General features: G+C 34.4%; 2 protein-coding genes and 1 non-coding gene across 3 annotated transcripts; 2 read left to right on the forward strand and 1 right to left on the reverse strand.

Annotated features, from left to right (window-relative positions):
- Nucleotides 1-281: 281 nt before the first annotated feature.
- On the reverse strand, nt 282-16,309 carry LOC8285743 (piezo-type mechanosensitive ion channel homolog). Its single transcript, XM_015715136.3, has 21 exons — nt 15,790-16,309; nt 15,365-15,445; nt 14,667-14,826; nt 14,422-14,579; nt 13,727-13,883; nt 13,428-13,614; nt 12,822-12,937; nt 12,623-12,707; nt 12,043-12,258; nt 11,780-11,957; nt 10,433-10,561; nt 10,040-10,213; nt 9,679-9,912; nt 7,940-9,460; nt 5,173-7,646; nt 4,287-4,682; nt 3,962-4,120; nt 1,839-2,342; nt 1,411-1,546; nt 1,165-1,309; nt 282-758 (listed from the first exon to the last, which is right to left on the reverse strand). The coding sequence occupies exons 1-21, from the start codon at nt 15,836-15,838 to the stop codon at nt 623-625; spliced, it is 7,395 nt and encodes a 2,464-aa protein (XP_015570622.2). The 5' UTR covers nt 15,839-16,309; the 3' UTR covers nt 282-622.
- Nucleotides 16,310-18,346: 2,037 nt separating this feature from the next.
- Nucleotides 18,347-18,419, forward strand: TRNAA-CGC. The gene has a single exon. It is a non-coding gene; the product is annotated as a tRNA-Ala (tRNA).
- A 1,317-nt stretch (nt 18,420-19,736) lies between these two features.
- On the forward strand, nt 19,737-22,280 carry LOC8285742 (phosphoglycerate mutase-like protein AT74). The gene is made up of 2 exons (XM_002512282.4): nt 19,737-20,654; nt 21,601-22,280. Exons 1-2 carry the CDS (start codon nt 20,120-20,122, stop codon nt 22,023-22,025), a joined length of 960 nt encoding a protein of 319 aa, XP_002512328.1. The 5' UTR covers nt 19,737-20,119; the 3' UTR covers nt 22,026-22,280.
- The last annotated feature ends 125 nt before the right edge of the window (nt 22,281-22,405 follow it).

Here is a 22,405-nt window from a genome sequence, read left to right on the forward strand (position 1 = left end):
CACAAAAACAACTTATGTTTCTTTTAAACTAAATTAAATTCTATGCTTTTAACTTCTAACGGATATAAATGATAAAATTTCTAGAAATGACCAAACTTAAGAATTTTACAGTTACTTGATCGCTGTTGATTACTAATTTTCTATGGTCAACAGAAGTGGTTATCCATAATTGATATATTAATTAATATATGTATATTTATTTATTTTATAATCAATTTTATTCATCAATACTACTAGTTAACTTTGGAAGATGAAGCCAGAATTCATACAATTTTCCCCAGTAAGAATATACAGGTTTTTCCATTAGAAAAAAGAACAAAGAAGAAGAAAGACTATGCAAGTTTAGAGGTAGCATTGTTAAGCATAACAGCTAAGTGGACTGCAGAAGCTGTTATACTAGATGGTTTATACATCTTTCTGCTGTCTACAACACTCGAGTGCTCATTAACCAGTTTCAGGAGAAGGGAAATAAAAGAAATAAAAATGATAATGAGAGCCTTCCATGGCCAATTGAATCATTAACTCCCTTTAATTATCACATCTCTTGGAGAGCTTTTCCAGTATAAGTCAAGTCAGTGCTAGATATCAGCATTTAGGCTTGCAAGTAGCCAGTGATGACACCTTAGTCAGGCTTGGTGTATTCCAGCAGCATGTGTGGAGAACGATAGATTTTCACCAGTGTCCAATAGAGGACCTCTTCAACTTCAAGCTCACCCTCTGCTCTTGCAGCATAGATATCCTCGCAGATTGCTAACAACCTGCATTCACCATGTAACCGCGTCGAATATTATGTTTGGAAGAGGTTAAGACTTAGGACATGCATCTGTATCTGGAGATCAGAAATGAATATAAAGAAAGCTTCTACTAATAGAAGGAATATTTTGTATCTCAGCCAGAAAGAACCATGGCTTAATAATACTACTGTCTATATGAAAATGCTAAATTGGATTGTGTAACACAGATCTTGATGATTTCTGCTTGTTAGCAGTTTTGAGTATGTCAAGCATCAAAAACCATAGAAAGCAATACAGAATGTGAGATGAAAGGATCACAGTACGCGTTGGTGCTACCTTGGTGAAATTGAATGAAAGCATCAGAAACTATTCAGAAAATTAATTTATGAAGTATGAGATGAACATCCACAACAATAACATACTTGCATACCTGTCACAAGAAGGAAGATTCTCAAATGGTATCCTCATTCTCAGGTCAGAACATTGTAGTCTGATAAAACGGCCAACTGCCAGCACAAAGGTAATGTAGAGACCCCAAATACTGAATTTGCTAAGTGTTTCACCTAGAATTCCCTCTGAAAAATAACAACAATCACAGTTCAACAGACAACAGTAACAGTGGAACTTTCACCAGCATACTTTAAACTATAGAGATCACAGAAAGATAAGTACTTACGTGGTGTTTCCTCGGAGACAATAATGGCCATTGGACCTGCAAACTCACCACATCCAGATGACACATCAGTATCATGGAAAGACCACCATTCTGAATCCCCATGGTTGAGAACAAGATCCCCACTAACCAGACCTACCTGTTAGTTTCATGGTAGCTGATCAATTGAACTGTGGGGTTACATTAGGGTAGGGAATAGGGATCAGCACAAATCAGATAGATCAATTTTTTAGAATATAAAGAAAAGAATTTGAGAATTTTATATCCAAGTAGTATAGAAGATTTTTCTTTTAGCAGATTGCGTACCAAGTTTCTTAAAAAAAAAAATGATTTCAACTAAAACAGCATAATGTCATTAAGCAAATATTTAAATCCAGTTCTCCAATTGAAAGCACCAAATTTTCTCAAAAGAATACAATAGGAAGACATACCAACTCTTCCAAAAGCCTCACTTCACCAGATCCTGTGACTCGAAAGTATCTTGGATAAACATTATATATCCTGAAGCTATTGGTGGTACCATTTAGCACTGCCATTACTTCTGAATATGTTGGAAGGTCCTCACCTTGAACGGACAATTCATATCTCACAACTTCCTTTCCTTTAGGCCGATCTCTAGTTAACTGCCAAGAAAAGATGATGTCCATGCTCCACCTGAGGGATTCCATGTATCTGGCCTGGACTACAGGTGGAACAAGCCACGGGGAGCTAGCATCGGCTTGGCAGCATATCAATTGAATGTCTTTCTTATCATATGCACGTAAATAACCTTGAGGATCAAGATCAATATGGGAACCAACTTCATCCCACGAGATCTTTTCACACAATGTTGTCTCAAATAATGTTAATCGCCCGCTAGTCGTCCTTATATCACTCCTAATGCTGGCTTCTTTAATTGGGTTAGCAATGTTTGTGGGGTTACCACTGCTATACATCTGTCCAGGAAAAAGAAGAGCATGCATACATTCTTCACAATTATGCAAGAACAGACTTGTAATTTCCATCTTAAACTAGGAAGTATAGATTATCAATACTTCTGAAAATGCCGATGGAGCAGAAGTTTGTCTTTATTAAGAGCAGTTTCAGAAAATAAGTGTAACGCTGCTTAAATCGGATAATTTACTGAACTTGAAATTAGTTGCTAACTGCTTCACTTATCTATGCAGAAAAATGAGACTCAAAATTAAACTTCAGTATTGACTCAATTCCCTGCTAGTTGCGTACTATTATGCATCAGAGTAGACACCCACCAATTCCTGACCCATTCGGAATTTGGAGAAGTCTGTTTTCCTAGTTTATGAGCTTCAACGGAGGCCAATGTTACGGGGAGATGTCATATTTTATGTCCTACTTTTCTTTCTTTTTTAAATTTCTTTTCCTCCCTGGTAATTCCTCTGTATTAGGATTACTCTGCAGGAAACATTTTCTATGCCTATTAATGAAGTACTGGTTTGTTTACATAGGTTTAGTGGTTAATTAGCAGTATTTATCACTAATTATTTAGCACAAGCAGGCAGAAAATTCTAAGGCTCAGTTCAACACAGCACTTGATTCAAGTACAATTTTCTCCGTCTGTCTGTTCTCTGCAAGTACTGGTTCTGCAGTAGAGTCTATTGAATTATATAAGATTTATCCACATTCTTACATATTGAAATTAGCTGTTAAAGGCCAAGTTGCCATTAGGAATTTGACCACGTGGTAAACCGTCCAACCCAGGGTTTTTAATAATGGCCGACGTCTCCTGTTTCGGCCATTGCATCACGAGTTTTTGGGGGGGCGATACAGGACAGGACAGGGGTGGTACAGATCGGAGATTTTAAAATAGAATCGGTATCGGTTCCATATCGTCCGTTTTAGCCGAGACGGATGATATATACAACTTCCGGCTAGGAAGAAAGAACAAAGAAAAGCCTTTCATTTATTTTTATTGCTTTTTCCTTTGATAAGACAAGCAGACATCAATATGCAATCGTATTTCTTTAGACAATTGGCAACAATAGGCACAGACATTATATTCTGAAGTTAACTTCCTTATATTCTTACACCAACATTCCTTCATTCTTCTTCTTCTTCTTCTTTCCCTTTCTTCTTCCTTGTACTTGCATTCTGAAGGTGATTTTCGATTTTACTGTTTTAATCTTTCTAACTTAGATTGAATATGCATTTAGGTTTATAATACAAGTTCTTTTATATTATATGGATATTGTTTAGTTAGTGATAGATTAAATCTGAACAATTTAGTGTTCTCATTCAAATTAATTGAATACTGGCCAAATGTTTCAAACTTCACTAACACGGTTCATGATACTATTATTTGAAACCCCAGTCCACGCCCAGCTCGGAGAGAGCTAGGGTTCAAACTTCTTGCCAACCAAGTGGTAATAGTAGCCACATCAGTGGTCTGGGGACGTCAATGCTATAAGACATTACTTATAACTATTAATTGCTCCCCTTCCTTTTATATTGATGTGTAGTTCAATATCAAAGAAAAATAAAAATAAAAACTACAGAAGGATGATAATAGTAATAATAATAAGCATTTTAAATTTCTTACCAGCATAGGAGTCCACATAACACACATCAATATGAAGAACAAGCATATCCCATTGCAAAACTTGGTCATTTTGGTTTGCTTTTCTCCTTGCTGGTGTTTTGCTCTGTTCAGATCCACATCGCATTTGACAAGAAACAAGCTGGCATGAATGTCTTCCAACTGTAATCAGAGCTAATGTCAAATACGCAAACAAACTCTACATTGCCCATGATAATATCAGTATCTGCATGATGATATCGGTAGACAATGACAATGACAAAAACAATAACAATAACAAAGATGATGATGTAGATGATGTTTATATTAAGACAGCATTAAACATTACCTTCAGCCAGTCATACATAGTCAGAGATGTAGTCGTGCAAGACCAATCAAGCACACATCGCAGTTCGTAAAGGAATGGCAGAGCACGATAAAGTCGGAAACCCAGATAATTAATTTGTGAAATGCTACTAGTCAAAAACTGCCGATATAGAGTGCTTTTGTGTGGAATTCCAAATCTTATTTGTGTGGCCTGAAAAGCTAGAGAAATTGCCTTTGTGAAATAGATAGCCCGGAGTGCAAATCTTGCAGCATGTCTGTCTTGTAGCTCCATGTTCCATGCATACTTTGTGATCGAGTATGTGAAGAGGACAAAATTGAAAAGGTAGAAGATGACTTTCCCAGTGGCAAATGAACACAGGTATATAATACGATCAAGCACTATCAAGAAAAAGATCACCTGAAAGAAGAAACATCTTATCTACTTCAGAAAACTAGCCTGACATCATTGATAGATGAGGATGGCAAGCACGTGAAGGGACAGATATCAGCATTGCTTAATATGTTCTGGTATGGAAGTTCGTTCAATAGTTAATTTAACTATAGAGTATAGTACAACTTGAAAAGCAGTATAACAAGTGTTTGGGGACATTTTACAGAAAAAAACTTCAGAGCACTTCAGATAGAGTTCAGCATATGTGGACATCAAGGAAATAAATTAATTAATAGGATTGTAGCTTTTCTTGAAATAGTTAAAGTTATTAAATAAAAGAGAGTCTCATATATGTCATTGGATGGTAGTATTTTATTGGTTGTGTGTGTGCGCGCATAGAAATAGCTGTTCTGAGAAATAGACTTCAACCTATCAAGACATTGAATCACTAAAGTTTGTAACCAAAGATTCTACAGCACTATTGAGTATGCCTCAAGGAAATAGGTCTATACTTTACCATTAAGATAAATACAAACTCTTTTGGGAATTGATCTTCAAGCTGATAAACTTCGAGGAATTCGGTGTTGTTTTTCATGACTGATTGGTAGAACATGGACACCAAGAAAAAAACAGCCAAATCAGCACAAAATGTGTAGGCATAGAGATCAATATCTTTCTTTCCTCCACCAATAACTGAGATTATTGGGTAAGGGAACCATATCTTCTCAACAACACCAGTACGTTCAGCTTCTAGAATCTCATATGCTACATCTGCTGCTGGAGTTAGCGACTTGTAAAACTCTGCTTGGATACATTCTTTTAAAGGAGAGGCATATAACACTTCTAAAACAGCCAGAGCAACATTATCATTTTCTGGACTTTTGTCGATACTTTGAACTCGAACCCTACTGATCGAGTGGAAATGGCTTGTGCTCCTTTGCTGACATCTTCTGTCATGCATAATCTTGAGTAGCTTGTTTATTCCTGATTTTATTCTCTCTGGCTGAATGCCATCCCTAGGCCACAAATCAACTTTCATAGACACCTGTACGAAGTAAGGTGGAGTTTCTGCTCCCTGTGTCAGAGATTTCCAATATGTATGGAGGCCTCTAATGAATCGTTTCACAAAAGTTTTAGCAGATACAAGCAATGCCTTTATCCTCATCTTGCAGTCCTTAACAGCTTCTTCTTGGAACTTGTTTCTTCTCTTACGAAAGATGGTTTCATCAATTGTTGCCCATTCACTGTCTCTAGCAGTTATGGAGGTTTGCAGGAGAGTAAATAAGTACACCATAAAAAGAGGCAAGTTGCTGATTACAAAAGATGACATGATTTTATGCAAAGGAAATCCTAGTTCCTGAAGAAAACTGATATTGATGATCAATCCACAATGTTGGATGATTATTTGATATACATACAGGACCAATATTGCCACCTCTGTATAAATCAGCATAATAACCCAAAACATGTTATTTGGACCTGTACTTACACACAGAGCATATAGAAAGAGAATTGCAGGATAAACCATCGACAGCAAACTGAAACTCCACATGAAGATTAGAACAAAGCAACAATAACAAACAACGTTGTTGTTACATCGCATTTGGGCCCACATGTAGCGGAGGATCATCCCAATTTGCAAGCATGCACTGTCAGAGGTGGCCAGCTCGTCATCAGATTGCATAGAAAATGTGCGGTCCATAGGTTCATACCCCGTGTTCTCATTCTCTATCTCATAGTATACCTCATCAATAGAAGAGTCATCATCGAGATCTGGAACTTCACGTTTTATATTAAAGAAACTCACTATACTGGCAACTGCCATGGTACTAAGAGATTGAACTTGAGAAACTCCGTCATTGAAGAAATGTACAGCTGAGAGTAGTGGCCTTTTCTTGGCTTGAGGTTTTGCTCCATCTCTCTCATGTGAACCCAGAAACTCAAAACTAGTGGCTTTACCTTTTAGCCCATTAATCTCATTGAGAATGTCCATTGAATGCTTCCTCGAGTGCACTGCTGAAAGATCTTGCGAGCTTTGGTTTCTGGGAGATTCACTCATGTTCACATCAAAAGAAAATAATAAATCAGTGTTTAAATCAACAGATTGCTTCTTAAAATCCATTTCCTCATTTCCTGTGATGCTTTTAACTATTTCTGTGCTTAGAGATGAGCTTCTTCTCCAATTGCCTTGACTTTGAGAGGCATTGATATTCTGAAGCTGAATTTGGAGGCTAAGCATTTCTGATTTTATCTTTTCCACTTGTAAATTACGCAAGCGCTTCTCCTCTTCAGATTTTCTTATCTGTTGCAATTGTGAAGTTTTCCAGGAAGCCTTCTTCTCCTGCTCCCGTACTATAGCACCAATCTGCTCCGCTTCAAGATATTCAGACACATAATCAAACTCCTGTGCTGAAAACATATATGATTGTAGTGATACCAGCTTAAATATGATAATCTCAACTAATGCTGATCTTGATGTAATTCGGAACCCGTAGTCATATTTATAAAATCCCACCACCTCACTTATGTTGTCTATCATTTTACATTTCACCGTGCAAAAATCCCCCAGAAAAGGGGATTGATAAGCAAGAGAAAGGACAATCACAGTAAAGTTGTACATCCTCATGAACCTGAAGATTTCATTCTTCTTCTTTAGCACTTGAAGCCTCATTCGAAAGAAAATCAGAGCAAAACCAAGGTATCCAAGGTGTAGAACGTCAAATTCAAGTGTCCCCGTGATTAAAACCAAAGTCAGGACAAGATCTAGTAAGTGGCAATAACTATAAAGCCTTAGGTAATCAAGAAATGTCCACAGGAATTTCCTTTCAAACAAGAGATCATTGAGTGACGCCTTCTTATATTGAGACATCATGTGTCGATATGTCTCTGATGCTGGAAGACTGGACAAGCGATCAGCGCGGTATTTAAAACAGGAAATCATGAAAACCACATAATAGCTGATAAGCATTCGCGAATCGTCAACTATGATTCCTGCAGAAAAGTAACATGGTTTCTGAAGTCAACATCTGGGAGAGATGGCTCTACTGGATGTTCTGAAGACAAAGGATGAAATCAAAACGATATAATCTCAATATTCTTGGCAATTAAAGATGCGAGTTGATAGGCCAAAGTGATTCATCAGAAAAGATTAAAAGGCCACATTATTAAGATGCAAGTGCAATGCTAATCTCAGAAGTTGAAACAGTGCAATATATAAATTCAGTCATATGGAAACAAACTTTATATATTTGTACACCCAGAATGCACAATGTTGAAGGACATACCTAGCCAACAGTTTTTGCAATAGTCAAAGTATAGATCAGAATTTCTCCAACAGTCATTACATGAAACTTGCATGTCAGAACCAGCATCCTGCTTCCAAAATGTCTGATTCAACCAAATGGCTAAGTACTCGAGGATAATAACAGAACCAAACAAGAATACGAATATGGGCCACTGTTTTCGCATGACATTCCGAGGTAGAATAATGCAAGCAGCAAGTGATGCAACATAAAGCAAGGAGATAGAATTAAGCACAGCAAAGCTTGCAAGAAGTAATACAATCATGTTAATCTCAAGCCCAAAGAGATTGAATACATTCTCGATCCAAAACTTCATGCATGCTTTTAAAGTAATCATCTGCAGGTGAAGTCTTTCTTTTCTCAATATATGAATTCGTTTTCGATTCCACTTATTTGTATTCTCTCTGGAGCTTCCACAGGTTTTTGAATATTTTCCAGTGTTGCTGCCTTCAAAGCCTCCTCCTTCAGAGGAGATGCCATCCGAGCCTTGGGATATAAAATGGCTAAACGAAGGCCATGAAAGACTTCTCCCTTCCTTTTGCTTTTCTAACAAGTGGCTGGCAACTATTGTGTGCTTCGTTGGGGTTTCTTCTGATAAGCCAAACAACGCACAAGGCTCTTTCCATCTACCTCCATTTTCAAAATTGCTTGGCATAATCTCTAACCAACGGAAGACATTGTACTGAAGAACACATGAAGTAATAACCAAAATTTTTGCCCTCAAGCCTGATTCTATACCCAAGAAGCCAGGCTCGTAGAGCTGCAATCCCAGGAAAAGTGCAAGAGAAGAGTGCTTTTGACTGGGGAACATTTCCGCCTGGCTACCCCATAACTGGAAAAGATATTCAAGCATCACAAGAAATCCTGAGTAAACTAGAAACAATTTTGAAGGGATCCAAGAAGACTTTGGTAAAGGTGAACAGACAGCCAAACCCAAAAGGTACAGGAAACCAAATGCACTTATAGGGGAGAGAGACGCGTAAAACAAAGCAACATATAATATCTTCTCACTGTGCAAAATAAGAAGACGTTTCATGAAAGAGAAGGAACTCTTCTGTGGTGCATCAATGTCCTTTGGCGGAGAAAACTTACTCTGTCTCCTCTCATAGCTATAAAGTTGCATTACAACTAATACAGAAACGGACTGCCAAATGTTTTCCAACATGGGAGCTTCTGGGTTATATCCGAAGGCAGAAGATAAATAAAAAATCCTGGATAACCACATCCGGAAACTGTAGAAGATGCTGAAGTTATAAATGAGAATAAACACTGAAACTGCATAAATTTTCAATGGTAACCAAAGGCGCTTTTTTGTCTTCCCCAGCAGTTGTCTTCCAGTCATCCATAACAGAAGGAAGAACAGGTAACCAAATGAAATAAAATTAGGCTTTACTAGGTATACAGTGAAAAGAATTGTCAGAAAGGCTATGTAGGTTCCATGTGATCGGTACACTGAGAGAAACTTCTGCTCTATTGCTCTCAGATATGATACTATCCATTTCTCTGAAGACAAAGAAAAACGTACAAAGTTAAATTTCACAAATATCATTAAGCTTTTAGTTAGTAATCAAATTAATTGCACAAACCAACTCCATGAATGACGTCGACATAGTTGCATATGTAGACTATAGCCATCTTTAGAGACACTTGCATGTATCAGGAATTAATTGGATAAAATTCAAAAGCATATCAGAATACATTCAACCTTCAATGAGTTATACCATGAGAAGAGTTGCTGTCATGGCTCCTTGTGGATACTGAAGTAGAAACTGACAAAAGAACTGATTTGATTAAACCAGCTCTCAATATGCTAAACCCAATTGGGGGGCTGGGAGTGTGCTGCAGAATTGCCGAAAACGAGGACACCATATCAAATCCATGATTATGAATAGCACAAGAGCAAGCAAGCGCTGCTATCTTCAAGAGATCCCCAGAACTTGCATGATTAAGAAAACCTATGGCAATTAACAAAAATTAAGAAATAATGATTGTTCCAACAACAAATAAAGAAAGAATCTGCATGTCTATTACTAAATAAAGATTAAAAAGCCTAAATAACATTAATTTGGTACCTATATTTACCTAACTGAGAGAGGATATCCACGAAATATGAGCCTTTCTTTTCCAAGGCTTTAGAAATTATGTTAAGCTGAAAAATATACAACAGGGCAAAATGTGCCTCACATAAAACAATCAGTGATTGACGAATCTTCCAACTGATGCTGTGGCTTAACAGATATATTAGAAAGAACACCACTGATGAACCAAACAAACATCGGCAAGTCAGTACGTTATTTGATGAAATGTGAAGATGAAACACAATGCAGAAAAGCATTTAGAAGGCTGCAGTAAATATTGCCAAAAATGTTAAAATGCATTCCAATTTCCAAGCATTTAATATGCATGAGGCAATATTTACTACCTTATGAATTTAATACAATAATATAACTTGGAAAAAAGATTGCTTCAACTTACTATATATAGCATGAATGATGCCAGGTTTCAATGCAATAAGAAATATCAACACCAGAGCTATGGCGCGAGAGCTTTTACGCAGTCCCCATGCTATTGTAGCTACAATCAATACTTTGGTCTCTTCACTCTCTGAAAACAAAGGAATGTGAATTGGGCCCCCAACAATACTAACGTTCCAAAAATGACTAAACTGAAAACTAGAAATATGATAAAAATTCAAAAGTTGTTTAAACTGCAATTATAGGTGTATTACCCGAAGATTTAATTGCTTCTAATAGGCTTCACCAGAATGACTCATAAATCTGAACTTAGACACAAGTTAATATATTGACACTCCACAGATAGATGATTTGGCAAAAGCTACTGCTATTAGAGAACCTAGAAAACAGGTCATCAGAAAAAGTGCGTGTATATATGTATATATAGCCTTATAAACATCAAACTGCAAGGAGCACCCACGCTCAGCAGGAAATGTTAACGGTCGTAAGATCGTGAATGTCAGCATACCTCCAGCACATGTAAAATTAATTTTATGCATTTATTCCCAGCAAAAGATTTCTAGTTCATCAAAGTTCACTAGAAAACTGTCTTAGCATTCTATAGGAAAGTATACAAATGGTGAGCGAAATATATTTCATGGACACTTCCTCAACAAAGGAAATGGGGAAAAGAAAGGAGAGACAACTTCAACAATCTGGCCTTAAGGTTAAATAATAAGACAGCTTCACAAATTAAAGCATGTTAGATAAACCAATTATTATTTCTAAATAAATGAGATTAAAAATTTAATGGTGATTTTGTCCCAATGATCAGTATCAACTCTGATTACTTTGTATCTAGTCATGGGTGTTTCAATACAAATTGGTTGTCATAGAGAAGCCCATGTCAATAATGTTCCAATCAACTGTGAGCAAAATGCATGAATTTATTGTTAAAAGTCCCATAGACCAATTGCAAAAATTAGAGGAATGAAGAGTGATATATAGTTTATATACAGTGTTAACTGCCATGAACATGGAACTATAACCAGCTCCCATTGTTGGGGTTCAGAAAAGAAAGGAGCGTAAAATAGCGCCATCTGTAGAATACAACGATCAGATGCAAATCCTCCATCAGAGAGTGAACCATCAAACAACGAAGTCTTGGTGCTTACATCCATTAAGGTTAAAGATTAAAATTTGGGCTTTCCCCAAGATTTTTCATTCATATTAACCCATTATTGCACCCATGCGAATACCACAATTATCATCGGATGCTATGTGCAGGAAAGAAAACTACAATAGAAAAGAACAGAAAGAAAAAAAGAAGTTAAATCAATCCAGTAGTTAGAGTATTCGAGTTACTCACCTTCTACTGTGAAGTCATCGCAGGACGACTCTCTATCTCCATCGGACAAGTATAGGAAAACAGAGTTGTTCACAAGATTGCCCAAAGCCACAAGGACACCAAGACAAAACTGTGCAAGTAGATAAAATCCTGGAATAGGATAATGCCATAAACCAATAGTTTCCCATATTTCCATATCCTGCAAAAGCATTCTAGACAATTGGATAATGAATCATGATAACTAAAATTTTTAGACCATGAAGCACACAGCAAAAACAGAATACCTTCCACAATTTCTTATTTTGGAAAGTGAATGCCACGTTGAAGATGTAGGTACCAGCAGCCCATAAGAGAATGAAGACGAGAAGCAAACCATTCAAGTGGTGCAAGTGGAACAGTGAAGGGAAGGAATACAAAATGTAGCCAACATAAGCAAGTAATCCAAATGCGCAGATACTTGCAAAATGGAAACTCCAAAACGACAGAGCAAGCAAAGAAATCTGCCATACCAGTAACAGGCACAATTAAGTAAATAAGACATCCTGTCCTAAATTAAAATGTTTTGAGGATATTAAAAATAAGGGCAGGGCATACAGCATGAGACAACATAATAAATCAATTAAAGAACACAAAGCTACCAAAATGTTGAGAAGTTCATTGTGAATGACTTGGGAAATTAAGGAGCATTTATATTGTGTTATAGTGAATGCATGTGCTTCTCCAGTTTTTGGAACATCAGCAGAAAAGCTATCAAAAAATTTGACATATGAAATAGAGCAAATTAGTTATGAATTGTTAACTTACAAAGAGAAGAAAAGAGAAAAAAAAAAAAGGAATTGAAAGCAGTTAATATAGTGAACATACTGGAAAACCATAAGTGAAAAAGTTCACACTAAAAGTCCGAAAGACTGCTCCTCTCAACATAACATTTGTGTGCCTTGCACCAGATCTGCACAATGATAACAACAAAATGATACAATAAAAAAGCTTGTGTTGTAATTTAAAAGAGATAAGTTTACAATTGGGAAAGCTTTTGATACGTAATAGTACCACAATGAATTACCTTGATTTATGAATAAAAAAAGAATGCTTTTGGGGAAGCAGTTGCTCAGTCAAGCTGCTTTCTCTTGTGGACATGATAAAATTCATTTCTGTAAGATCACATCTAATCCAAGATAACTGTAAAGGAAACGGCACAATCAGTCCTGGTGGAATATGAAGAAGGAGAATTCCCACCATTAGTAGAAAGAAAAAAAGGCATAGTCAATTATCCTGTTTGCTGCACTACTCAACTTCATAATTTACTAAAGCAAAATAATGAGTGGCTTTGAATTTATTAAAACCTTTCACAAGATTTCCATACAATTTTTCGTTTATAATGTTGCACGGGAAAGAACCTTGATCTAGATCACCCCCATGTTGAGTTGCCAGTTCTAAATAAAAAATGCTTCAAAATATTTTAACTATTCAGGGAGAATCAGCAGCTAGGAACAAGCCATTATAGGTTTCTGACCATTTACTAATTTTTAAAGTTTTTCTTCCCATATCTTTGCAAATGTCATAACATCCCAAAAGGGACTTGAGAAAAAAGAAAGATTCAAGAATGAGATATGATTAGTTCACTTTGCAATGCATATTCGCATAAAGGATTAGAAACTTATTCACTCACCATAATGTAGAAAACTAAAAGTGCGAGGCAGGAACAGATTTCAGACCACTCTGATTGTGCAGATATCTTAGAGAGGCCAATGAAACCAGCAACATATTGGACCATCCCAGAAAATTCAATGGGAAGTTGATAGACATACAAGAGGACAATGTTTAAGCCCGCATACCACAGAAGATACCTCCACCACCTTCAAACTTATATAAGTTAGTGTAAATCATTCAAATTGGCATTTGATCGTAAAACAACCAGTATTAGTCAGCTGATAGCAGGTATGCAGGAAATACAAGCAAGTTACTTACTGGAAGAGGCCCAAGAAATTGCTTGTAATGGACCAATAAACAAGTCCGACACTGCTGCATATGAAAAATGGTAAGGATGCCCAAGATGGATGACTAATTCCCACAACCAGCTGTACAGCGGGCAATAAGAAGCAGCACAAAACCCTGAGACGAGAACCTTCCATGGAACAGAAGGATAAAATATAAAATAAAAAAAATGAATTCCAAGGCAGAATTAAGTAGAAAAGTAGATAAATTAATTTCACATCATTCCATGGTTATCAGAATGTAGTTTCAAAAACAATGGAGGACAATGCACAAGTGATACTAGGACTGGACTTTGGAGGAAAGAGAAAATTCTGCAAATACTTCATGCCTCGATTGCGATGATTCTGTCATTTCTTGTATTTGGAGAAAATTTCGCCGAGGTTAACATCTAATTTTGGTAAAAGTTTGTTTCATAAAATTTATTCTACCATATCTACTCGCACAAAAGGATTGTATAAGAGAAAATGAGAGGCATTTTTAAGGAGGAGAAGCATAAAATGCTGGAGCATATTTTATTAATTTCTTTACCATTGTTCATATAAAATGAGCTAGGAACACTTAAGATACCAACTAAATTGCTTATTACAGTTTAGTGAATATTACAACTGAAAGGCAAAACAGTTATTGGATCATTTACTGATTTAAACCTGATAAACTCTATGACAAACCTATGCGTATGATGGAAGAATAAAGATGCCCCAAGCCAGAATCATTCTGTAAATCCAGACCAAATCTGCTTCTATAGATTTCAGTTGCAGCAATAACAGCTGCAGCTACCTGGAGGACCAAAAAACATACTACATACGGCAACCTCCAAGAATGAACACTGCATAACCAATACAGAATTGCTTAAGAAAGTATCCATGCATCTTCAGGAGACTTCTGTATATGCATATTAACATAAAGTGAACACCTTAGGAAACCGACTAACTTAGCCCATTGAGCATCAGATATACTCCACTGATCTCCCTTAACAGCCCATACAAAGTGAAATATGGCATGTGAAAGAACGGCCAGTGAAGAAAAAGTAAGCGTACACCATGATAGTAGAGATTGTCTTTGATGATGAAAGCCTATCAGATGCACCCAAAAAAAAAGACAAGATTTAGAAATATAAAATACCAACAATAGATAGCAAATCACATTATATAGGTTCTCAAGTTTGATATGCCTTTACTGCAAGAGTACATTCTTACTTCTCATTTCGGACCTAATTATTAAGCTTTTCCTTCAACTGAATGGTACACAAACAGAGTTGGAATATTTTAAAAGAGAAACAAAGAGCATGCAGAAGTTTTTAATGCACGATTTTATTTAAGGTTGCTTTCTTTGAATATAGCTTCAAGATGAAAAATAGATGGAACTCAAAGGCTGCTTTCTAGCAGTTCCATGCACCTATAGAAAGCCAGATGTAACAACGCAGACATGCATATTCCTGCCATTCACATCTTACAGCAACAATTCTTTAATGAATAATCAAAGTTGAATATAAAAGTGAAAACCTTATCTAGCAAATATGGGGGAAAATAAATTTATGTTGGGAAGCATTAATTATAATACAAAATAAGCCAAGAGATAATTAAGGCATCAAGTATAAGATGAACACTGTACCAATTTTTGGTGCAGAATACTGTATGAAGAGAAAGGCTAACAAATCGGCCAGAGACATCAAACTCCAATTGACTAGAGCAGCTGGATAAACAGAGCAAAGAATAGAGGAAAAGAGAAAGGGTTATAGCTGGTGCAGAAGTTTACAGTCTAAGCACTTAGCATAATCACAACAACAATCACTATCTATAGAAAAGAGCTAAAGATTATATTAGAAATTCAAGTTTATTATGCTGCATTCATAGTCCCACAATGATCATCGTTCAATCAAACAGAATGAGGAGGAATTCCTGAATAAATATTTTTGCCTTCATCTCTCTGCTTTACAAGGCTGTGACTTCACACAAATACATAAATAGAAATCTCTAACTTAAACACCATATCATTATGCATATAAGCCTCACTTCATACAATAGAATGGTGCTAACCTGTCAAAAGCAGTATAGGCAATGCAAATCCAATGAGGAAACTCCCCATTGCAAATGACTTCTTCAATACCAAAAGCCACTATAATTGCACTATTCTTTTGATCACAAACTCATCATTCTTATCAGATCCTTTATCAAAATAACTAATACCCATTTGAGTAATCTTTTTTTCAACCAAATCAACAATTGGGTTTGTTCAATTACACCAAAAACCAATACTCATTTCCAAAGAAAATGAAAAAAATAAATAAACGAATGTTCTTTTTTATTGCCAAAATCAGAAAGAATGGTTTTTGGAGGAAAAAAAAAAAAGAGAAGAAAAGCACTTGATTCTATTGAGCAATTTGATAATGGCTGGATTGAATAAATTAAGAGATAATGGATGCAATGGGTTGAAATTCTATTGTTTTCTACTTCATGTGTTTTGATCCGTTCCAGTGCATAATTTGCAAGAGCAAAGCCATTGTTACATTAATGTTTACCAAGTGACAAGTGGCATCCCATTTCATGTCTGCAAAAGCGCAAATGAAAGACTAAAAATTTTGTCTCTCTATCTAAATGAGGAAGTTTCCGTGGGTGAAGTTAAGAAGGCCCACCAAATCTAAGGTTTTTTCTTTAAACAGAAAATTATATATAATTCTGACCTTTCTAATTGGTATAAAATCTCCTATAAAGTATTAATTATCAGAAATTATTAATTCAGAATATATACTAGAAAAAATGTTTCATATTTATGTTATTATATATTTTTAGATGGTTTAAATTTTTTTGTCTTATATGTTTATTATCATTAAGTTATTAATGATTTTAATACATATCTCTAATAAAAATATAGATGTGTGATTTTATAATTGAGATTAGGTCGAGATTATCCCTATTTTATTAAGGGGTAATTACTATTTTTTCGTATATTTTTCTGTATTATACTAGTTACTTTTTAATATTTAAAAGTATATTTTTTCATCTTTTTATTTTATAATTTTATACTAAATATTAATTTCATCAAAATTTCTATTAAACAATTGTCAATTAGATTTTATTTTATACTATTTTACCTTATGATTTTGGTGTAATATATAAATTGCCCATTATAATTTATTTATTATATTAGAACTTTCTTTTCTGTTTTTTGTACAAAAAATCAATTTTAGTATATATAAAAATAATTAACTAGTATTATTTAATTATTTTAGTTTCTACCATAATTAAATTTTAGTAGAAATTAAAAATTTTAAAAAGTATTTATGTTTATCAAAATATTAAAAATTTGTATAACTTAATTTTAAATTATCAAAATATAATTAATATTATTCTTATATTAATTTTGTTATGCTCGACTTGTAATTTCATAAGAAGTTTGATGGTCAAATTATATTTTTTTATCAATTTAGGTTTTTAATTGTATTGACTTTTAAAACATAATAAAATTTTAATGTAATAAATAAAATATAGAACAATTTTTATATTACATAGAAAATGAGGAGACAAATAGTATAAAACTAAACCTAATTAATGATTCTTTAACAAAAATTCTAAAGAAAAGAGTTTTAAGTATAAAATTATAAAATAAAAAAATTAAAAAATATATTTTTTGAATATTATGAGATAGTCAGTATAATATAAAAAATATATAAGGGCGAATAGTAATTACCCTTTCATTAATTTAGCGAAAGGTAGATCCGGTAGTTATAAATTCAAGTTAGAAATTGTTTTGCAGTTATTGTCTTATTATACATGATTATTTTTGGGATAAACATAAAAAAGATGATGTTACTGTTTTATAATTTTAATATATAATTTTTTTTGTCAAATATATAGTTATAAATCGTGATTAAAATTATTATTAAAAAGTCTTGATCTATAAAAATTCAATCACTTTTATTCTGACCGGTCATTATTGATAACATAAATTTAGAGTTTAATAACTTATAATTGTATTATTTAACTGTTAAATTACGGTTTAAAAAATTATTAATTAAATGTTATCAATTTAACAGTGAAACAATAACGCTTTGAGTTGTTAAACTTTAAATTCGTACTATCAAACACAAAAAATATAATAATAATGGTTGATCAGAATAAAAATTTGATACTTTTTAATTATAAAGTATTTTTTTATTACAATTTTTGATTATGTATTTTTTTTTCTTTAAAAAAAAATCAAATACTAAAATTCGTCAAATGGGAAACCACAATCATTTTCTTTTATTTATTTTCTAAAAGGAAGCAAAAGCAATTTGATTTGAAAATGAACTTAAGAAGGTAATATATATAGGCAAATTAAGATGTACTCTTATATGAGATGACTCACCAAACATGTCTTCAATGGGACACTTTCCATATATATATAAAAAGCATGACACTCTGTTTTTTTAATTTTCTTAAAATCTCATCCAGCCTATCATATGAAATATTTGTAATAAAGGAAAGAGTTCATCCTAGTTGCCTCCACCCCTTGTGCAGCTCATTTCATAAAATATAATAAATAAACAAACATTAACTGAACAATTTATAAATTATTTAATAAAGTTAATTTTAACTTAACAATCAGCGGCTTGGGGACGTAGCTCATATGGTAGAGCGCTCGCTTCGCATGCGAGAGGCACGGGGTTCGATTCCCCGCGTCTCCAACCTATTTTCTTTTTCTTGATTGTATTTTAAAGACTTCTTAAACTTTTATTTTTGTAAATATTAACGTTATCACGTACTGTATATATGTAAAATACTGCCAATAAAAATGCTGACTAGGAGAGAGATCACAGTACTAAATTAAAAGTAATGGCAATATTATAAATAATACCCATGACTATGGTCCATTTCTCAACCATCATTTTCTTCTTTCTTCTTCCCTGTCGATTCTTCTTCATTTTTTCTCTTAATCCAGCAAATGACCTTATGCCCTTTCTTCCTTTTTTTCTCTTTATTAAATGGCTCACTTCTATAAATGAAGAAGATTTTAGTATTTTGTTTCCTTCATTAGAAAAATTACGAAAAAAATAAAAATAAATAATAGCAGTAAAAAGATGTTTGCATGGAAATCTAGACACCAGTTTACAAAACAATTAAACACACAGACAATCTTTTACTCTAATGCGACGATTTCCAGGTTATCCCTCTCTTTCTCTCTCCTTCTTTCCTCTGTTCTTCGTACAACGTTAAAATCAACCTTCTTAAAAGTTACTATCTATACTACGCTAAAATGGTAAGATTTGTGAACATTTTAATATGTTATGGGATCTCAATTACCAGGTGCAGCTCAAATTGTGTTTGTTGAACCCTACAAAAACGTAATCGATTGTGAAGAACCAATTATTAATGGGTTACTTTATATTAAGGTGCGGGCCTGTTTGGATGGAAGTGAATTAGGTGTGAAAATGTGCAGGAAAGTTGACACGCTACGCATCAAAATTCATGGTCAAAATGGAAGGAAAGAAAGGAATATTGTATTTGCATTGATGGATGGCTAAGAGGGGTTAACAATGGCATTTGAAATCTCTTACACGTTAATAAGGCAGTCTAATTCAAAGTTGTTCCTTTTTTGACAATCTTCAAAACTTATCCATATTTCATTTCTCACGCCCACCTGTGTTTGTTAACTTCAATCGCACACTTTGAAAAGTATTTATGAGAAACATAAGTGATTTAAAACGGCGCCGAGTCTTCCGTATAAAATTCAAATTTTAGCAATAAATTTGACATGGAATGAAGCTCCAAAAGGAATATACTTTTATTTTAATGAAACGTTATTTTAACTGAAATTGCTAAGCTTCAAAATATAATTTCTATAAATTAAAATATTTTAAAAAAACTGCAATAATTCTAAAAGAAAATAGAAAAAAAAAAAAAGTTGCAAGAGGACATTATCCACGAACTACGGTTACTCGGTTTTCTTTGAAAAGATAACTGCCATATCCGTCAAATTATTATTTTTTATTTGAAAGAAAGAAAGAAATAATTAAATAAGGGTAAGTTATGAATTAATTCTGAGAGAAAGAATATAAAAAGTGCAAACACCATTATCATTGTTAAAAAAAGAAAAAAAAAATAAAGTATTTGACAAGACACTATAAATTGATAGGCAGAATAGAAGTGGAGCATCACCATAAACAGAGAGTACAATTTCTATCTTTTGAGAAAGCATAGAACAAGATTTTAGTCTGAATATACTTTGCTGAATTAAAGAATCAAGAAAGCAAGAAGAAAGAAAGATTCTTTTATCAATTTATTGACATCCTGCTCTTAAGAAACTTTCTTTGAATCAAGAAAATCAAGAAAAGCATATAGCAAGATCTAGTCTCAGAGAAAACCAAGATTCCAAAACAAGAACCAAATGCAGCAAGAACAACAAGAAGTACACCAACACCACCACTACCACCATTTCCACCACGGCCAAAATATGATCAACAACGATCACAGCCACCACCCGTACAAGTTCCTTCCAAAACGTATAATCTTGGTTCGACACGGCGAGTCGGAGGGCAACCTAGACACAGCCGCATACACCACCACACCAGACAACAAAATCCCATTAACCCCATCAGGTCTATCTCAAGCCGAAACGGCTGGGATTCACTTACACAATCTAATATCTGAGTCTAATAACCATGCCCAGAACTGGAGGGTTTACTTCTATGTATCACCTTACCAGCGTACCCTATCCACGCTCAGAGGGATCGGAAGGTCGTTTGAAAGAGAAAGGATTATTGGGGTTAGAGAAGAGTGTAGAATTAGAGAACAAGATTTTGGGAATTTTCAGGTTAAAGAGAGAATGAAGGTGATTAAAGAAACTAGAGAAAGGTTCGGGAGATTCTTTTATCGGTTTCCTGAAGGAGAATCTGCTGCTGATGTTTTTGATCGTGTTTCAAGTATGATTCTTTTTGCTTTTTTTTTTTTTGCCTTGTTCTTACGATGTTTGTTTCATTCTTTTTTCGTTTATGATTATTTTATTATGTTTATTAGATTGGAGTTTTAATAATGATAATTGGAAAAGAAAAAAAAAAAAGTACACGGAGTCTTTAATTGGGGAGAAAAAAAAAATCATATGCTTTTCTTTTCTTGAAGTATTAGTTTATAGATACTTCTGCTGAGTTGGGTTGTTGGAATTTTCATAGTTTTGTTTGTTTGTTTTTCCCTCTCTCTTTTAAACTTAAATGATGTATTGGCGTTTTTGTCTTGATTTGATTTTCTAAGCAAAAACACCAAAATGTGGTTTGGTTGTTTCCATGATCAGGTTCATACTTTGTGTTTTGCTGTATTTGTATTAAGCATTGTATTCTGCACACCTGAATCGATTACCGTTTGCCAATTGGTTTTGAGGGGAAATCAAAGGATAAGCAGAAAGAAAATAGTCTGAGGGTTAAAGCTCAAGTATTTTGTTCTTAATCTGTTTCCTCTAATATTGAAACACAACTTAATATAGTATTGGCGTTTGTGATGCTGAGTTATTGTTTAGTATAAAATGCAGAATTAATTAGCATTGTTAGTCAGAAGTGCTTGGGCTAATTTCCTAACAAGTTTTTTCGTGCCAAAGATTGTGTCTCTGTAAATGCTCAACTAACCTGGTGCTTTTAGGCTCTGATACTTGACACTCATAGAAAAAGGTGTTTTAAAAATGTTAAAGTAGAGTAATTGAAATGGATTGAGAATTACATGGGATTAAATTGCATAATATATGGCCATTATGGGTGTTGTTTATATGCAGAGATGCGAGCTAAAACAACAGGGAAACTTTTCCCACAATTTATATCTATTAGGAGAAGATGCGTGATATGATATGATAAATGATGCACATTAAATCTTGTCTTCTGGCAGGTTTTCTTGAATCTCTATGGAGGGACATAGATATGAACAGGCTTCAGAAGGACCCTTCCAGTGACCTAAATCTCATAATCATATCACATGGTTTAACTTGTCGTGTATTCCTCATGAAGTGGTTCAAGTGGACGGTTGACCAATTTGAGCGTCTAAATAATCCTGGCAACTGCGAGTATCGAGTGATGGAGTTGGGAGACGGTGGAGAATACAGCTTAGCAATCCATCACACCGATGAAGAAATGCAAGAATGGGGACTCTCACCTGAAATGATTGCTGATCAAAAGTGGCGAGTCCATGCCCATAGGGGCGATTGGAACGAGAGCTGTTCCTGGTACTTTGATTCTTTTTTTGATCATCTAAAACTGGATTCGAACAAAGAAAGTGATGACAAAGCAGATGATTGTTCAAGTGTATGTGAATGAATAGCCTACTTAGATACTAGATACAAAATTCTTATTTTTTTTAATCTGTATGAATTCCTCTGATTTCACAAATCAAACTTTCATTTCGTTATCACTTCATTGACAAATACATGGAAGCCACGGATAGATTATGTAGTCAGTAGGATTGTAATACTTATTAAACATTTGCTTCTGAATGTATGATTGACTGCTCTCTGCAAAATCCAAGATCTAATGAAAACAGTTGTATTGCTGGAAGTAGTATGATTTACAGAACCATGGTATATTTTATGCATATTGTTATCTGATTATATGTTGTCTGATTTATAGTGGAATGTCTTTTATCTGCATTAAAAGTAAGCCTATCCAATTGATGGTGTCTTTCCCTTTCCTATGGTACA

This window comes from Ricinus communis, chromosome 10, assembly GCF_019578655.1.
Source record: "Ricinus communis isolate WT05 ecotype wild-type chromosome 10, ASM1957865v1, whole genome shotgun sequence".
Lineage (NCBI taxonomy): Eukaryota > Viridiplantae > Streptophyta > Magnoliopsida > Malpighiales > Euphorbiaceae > Ricinus > Ricinus communis.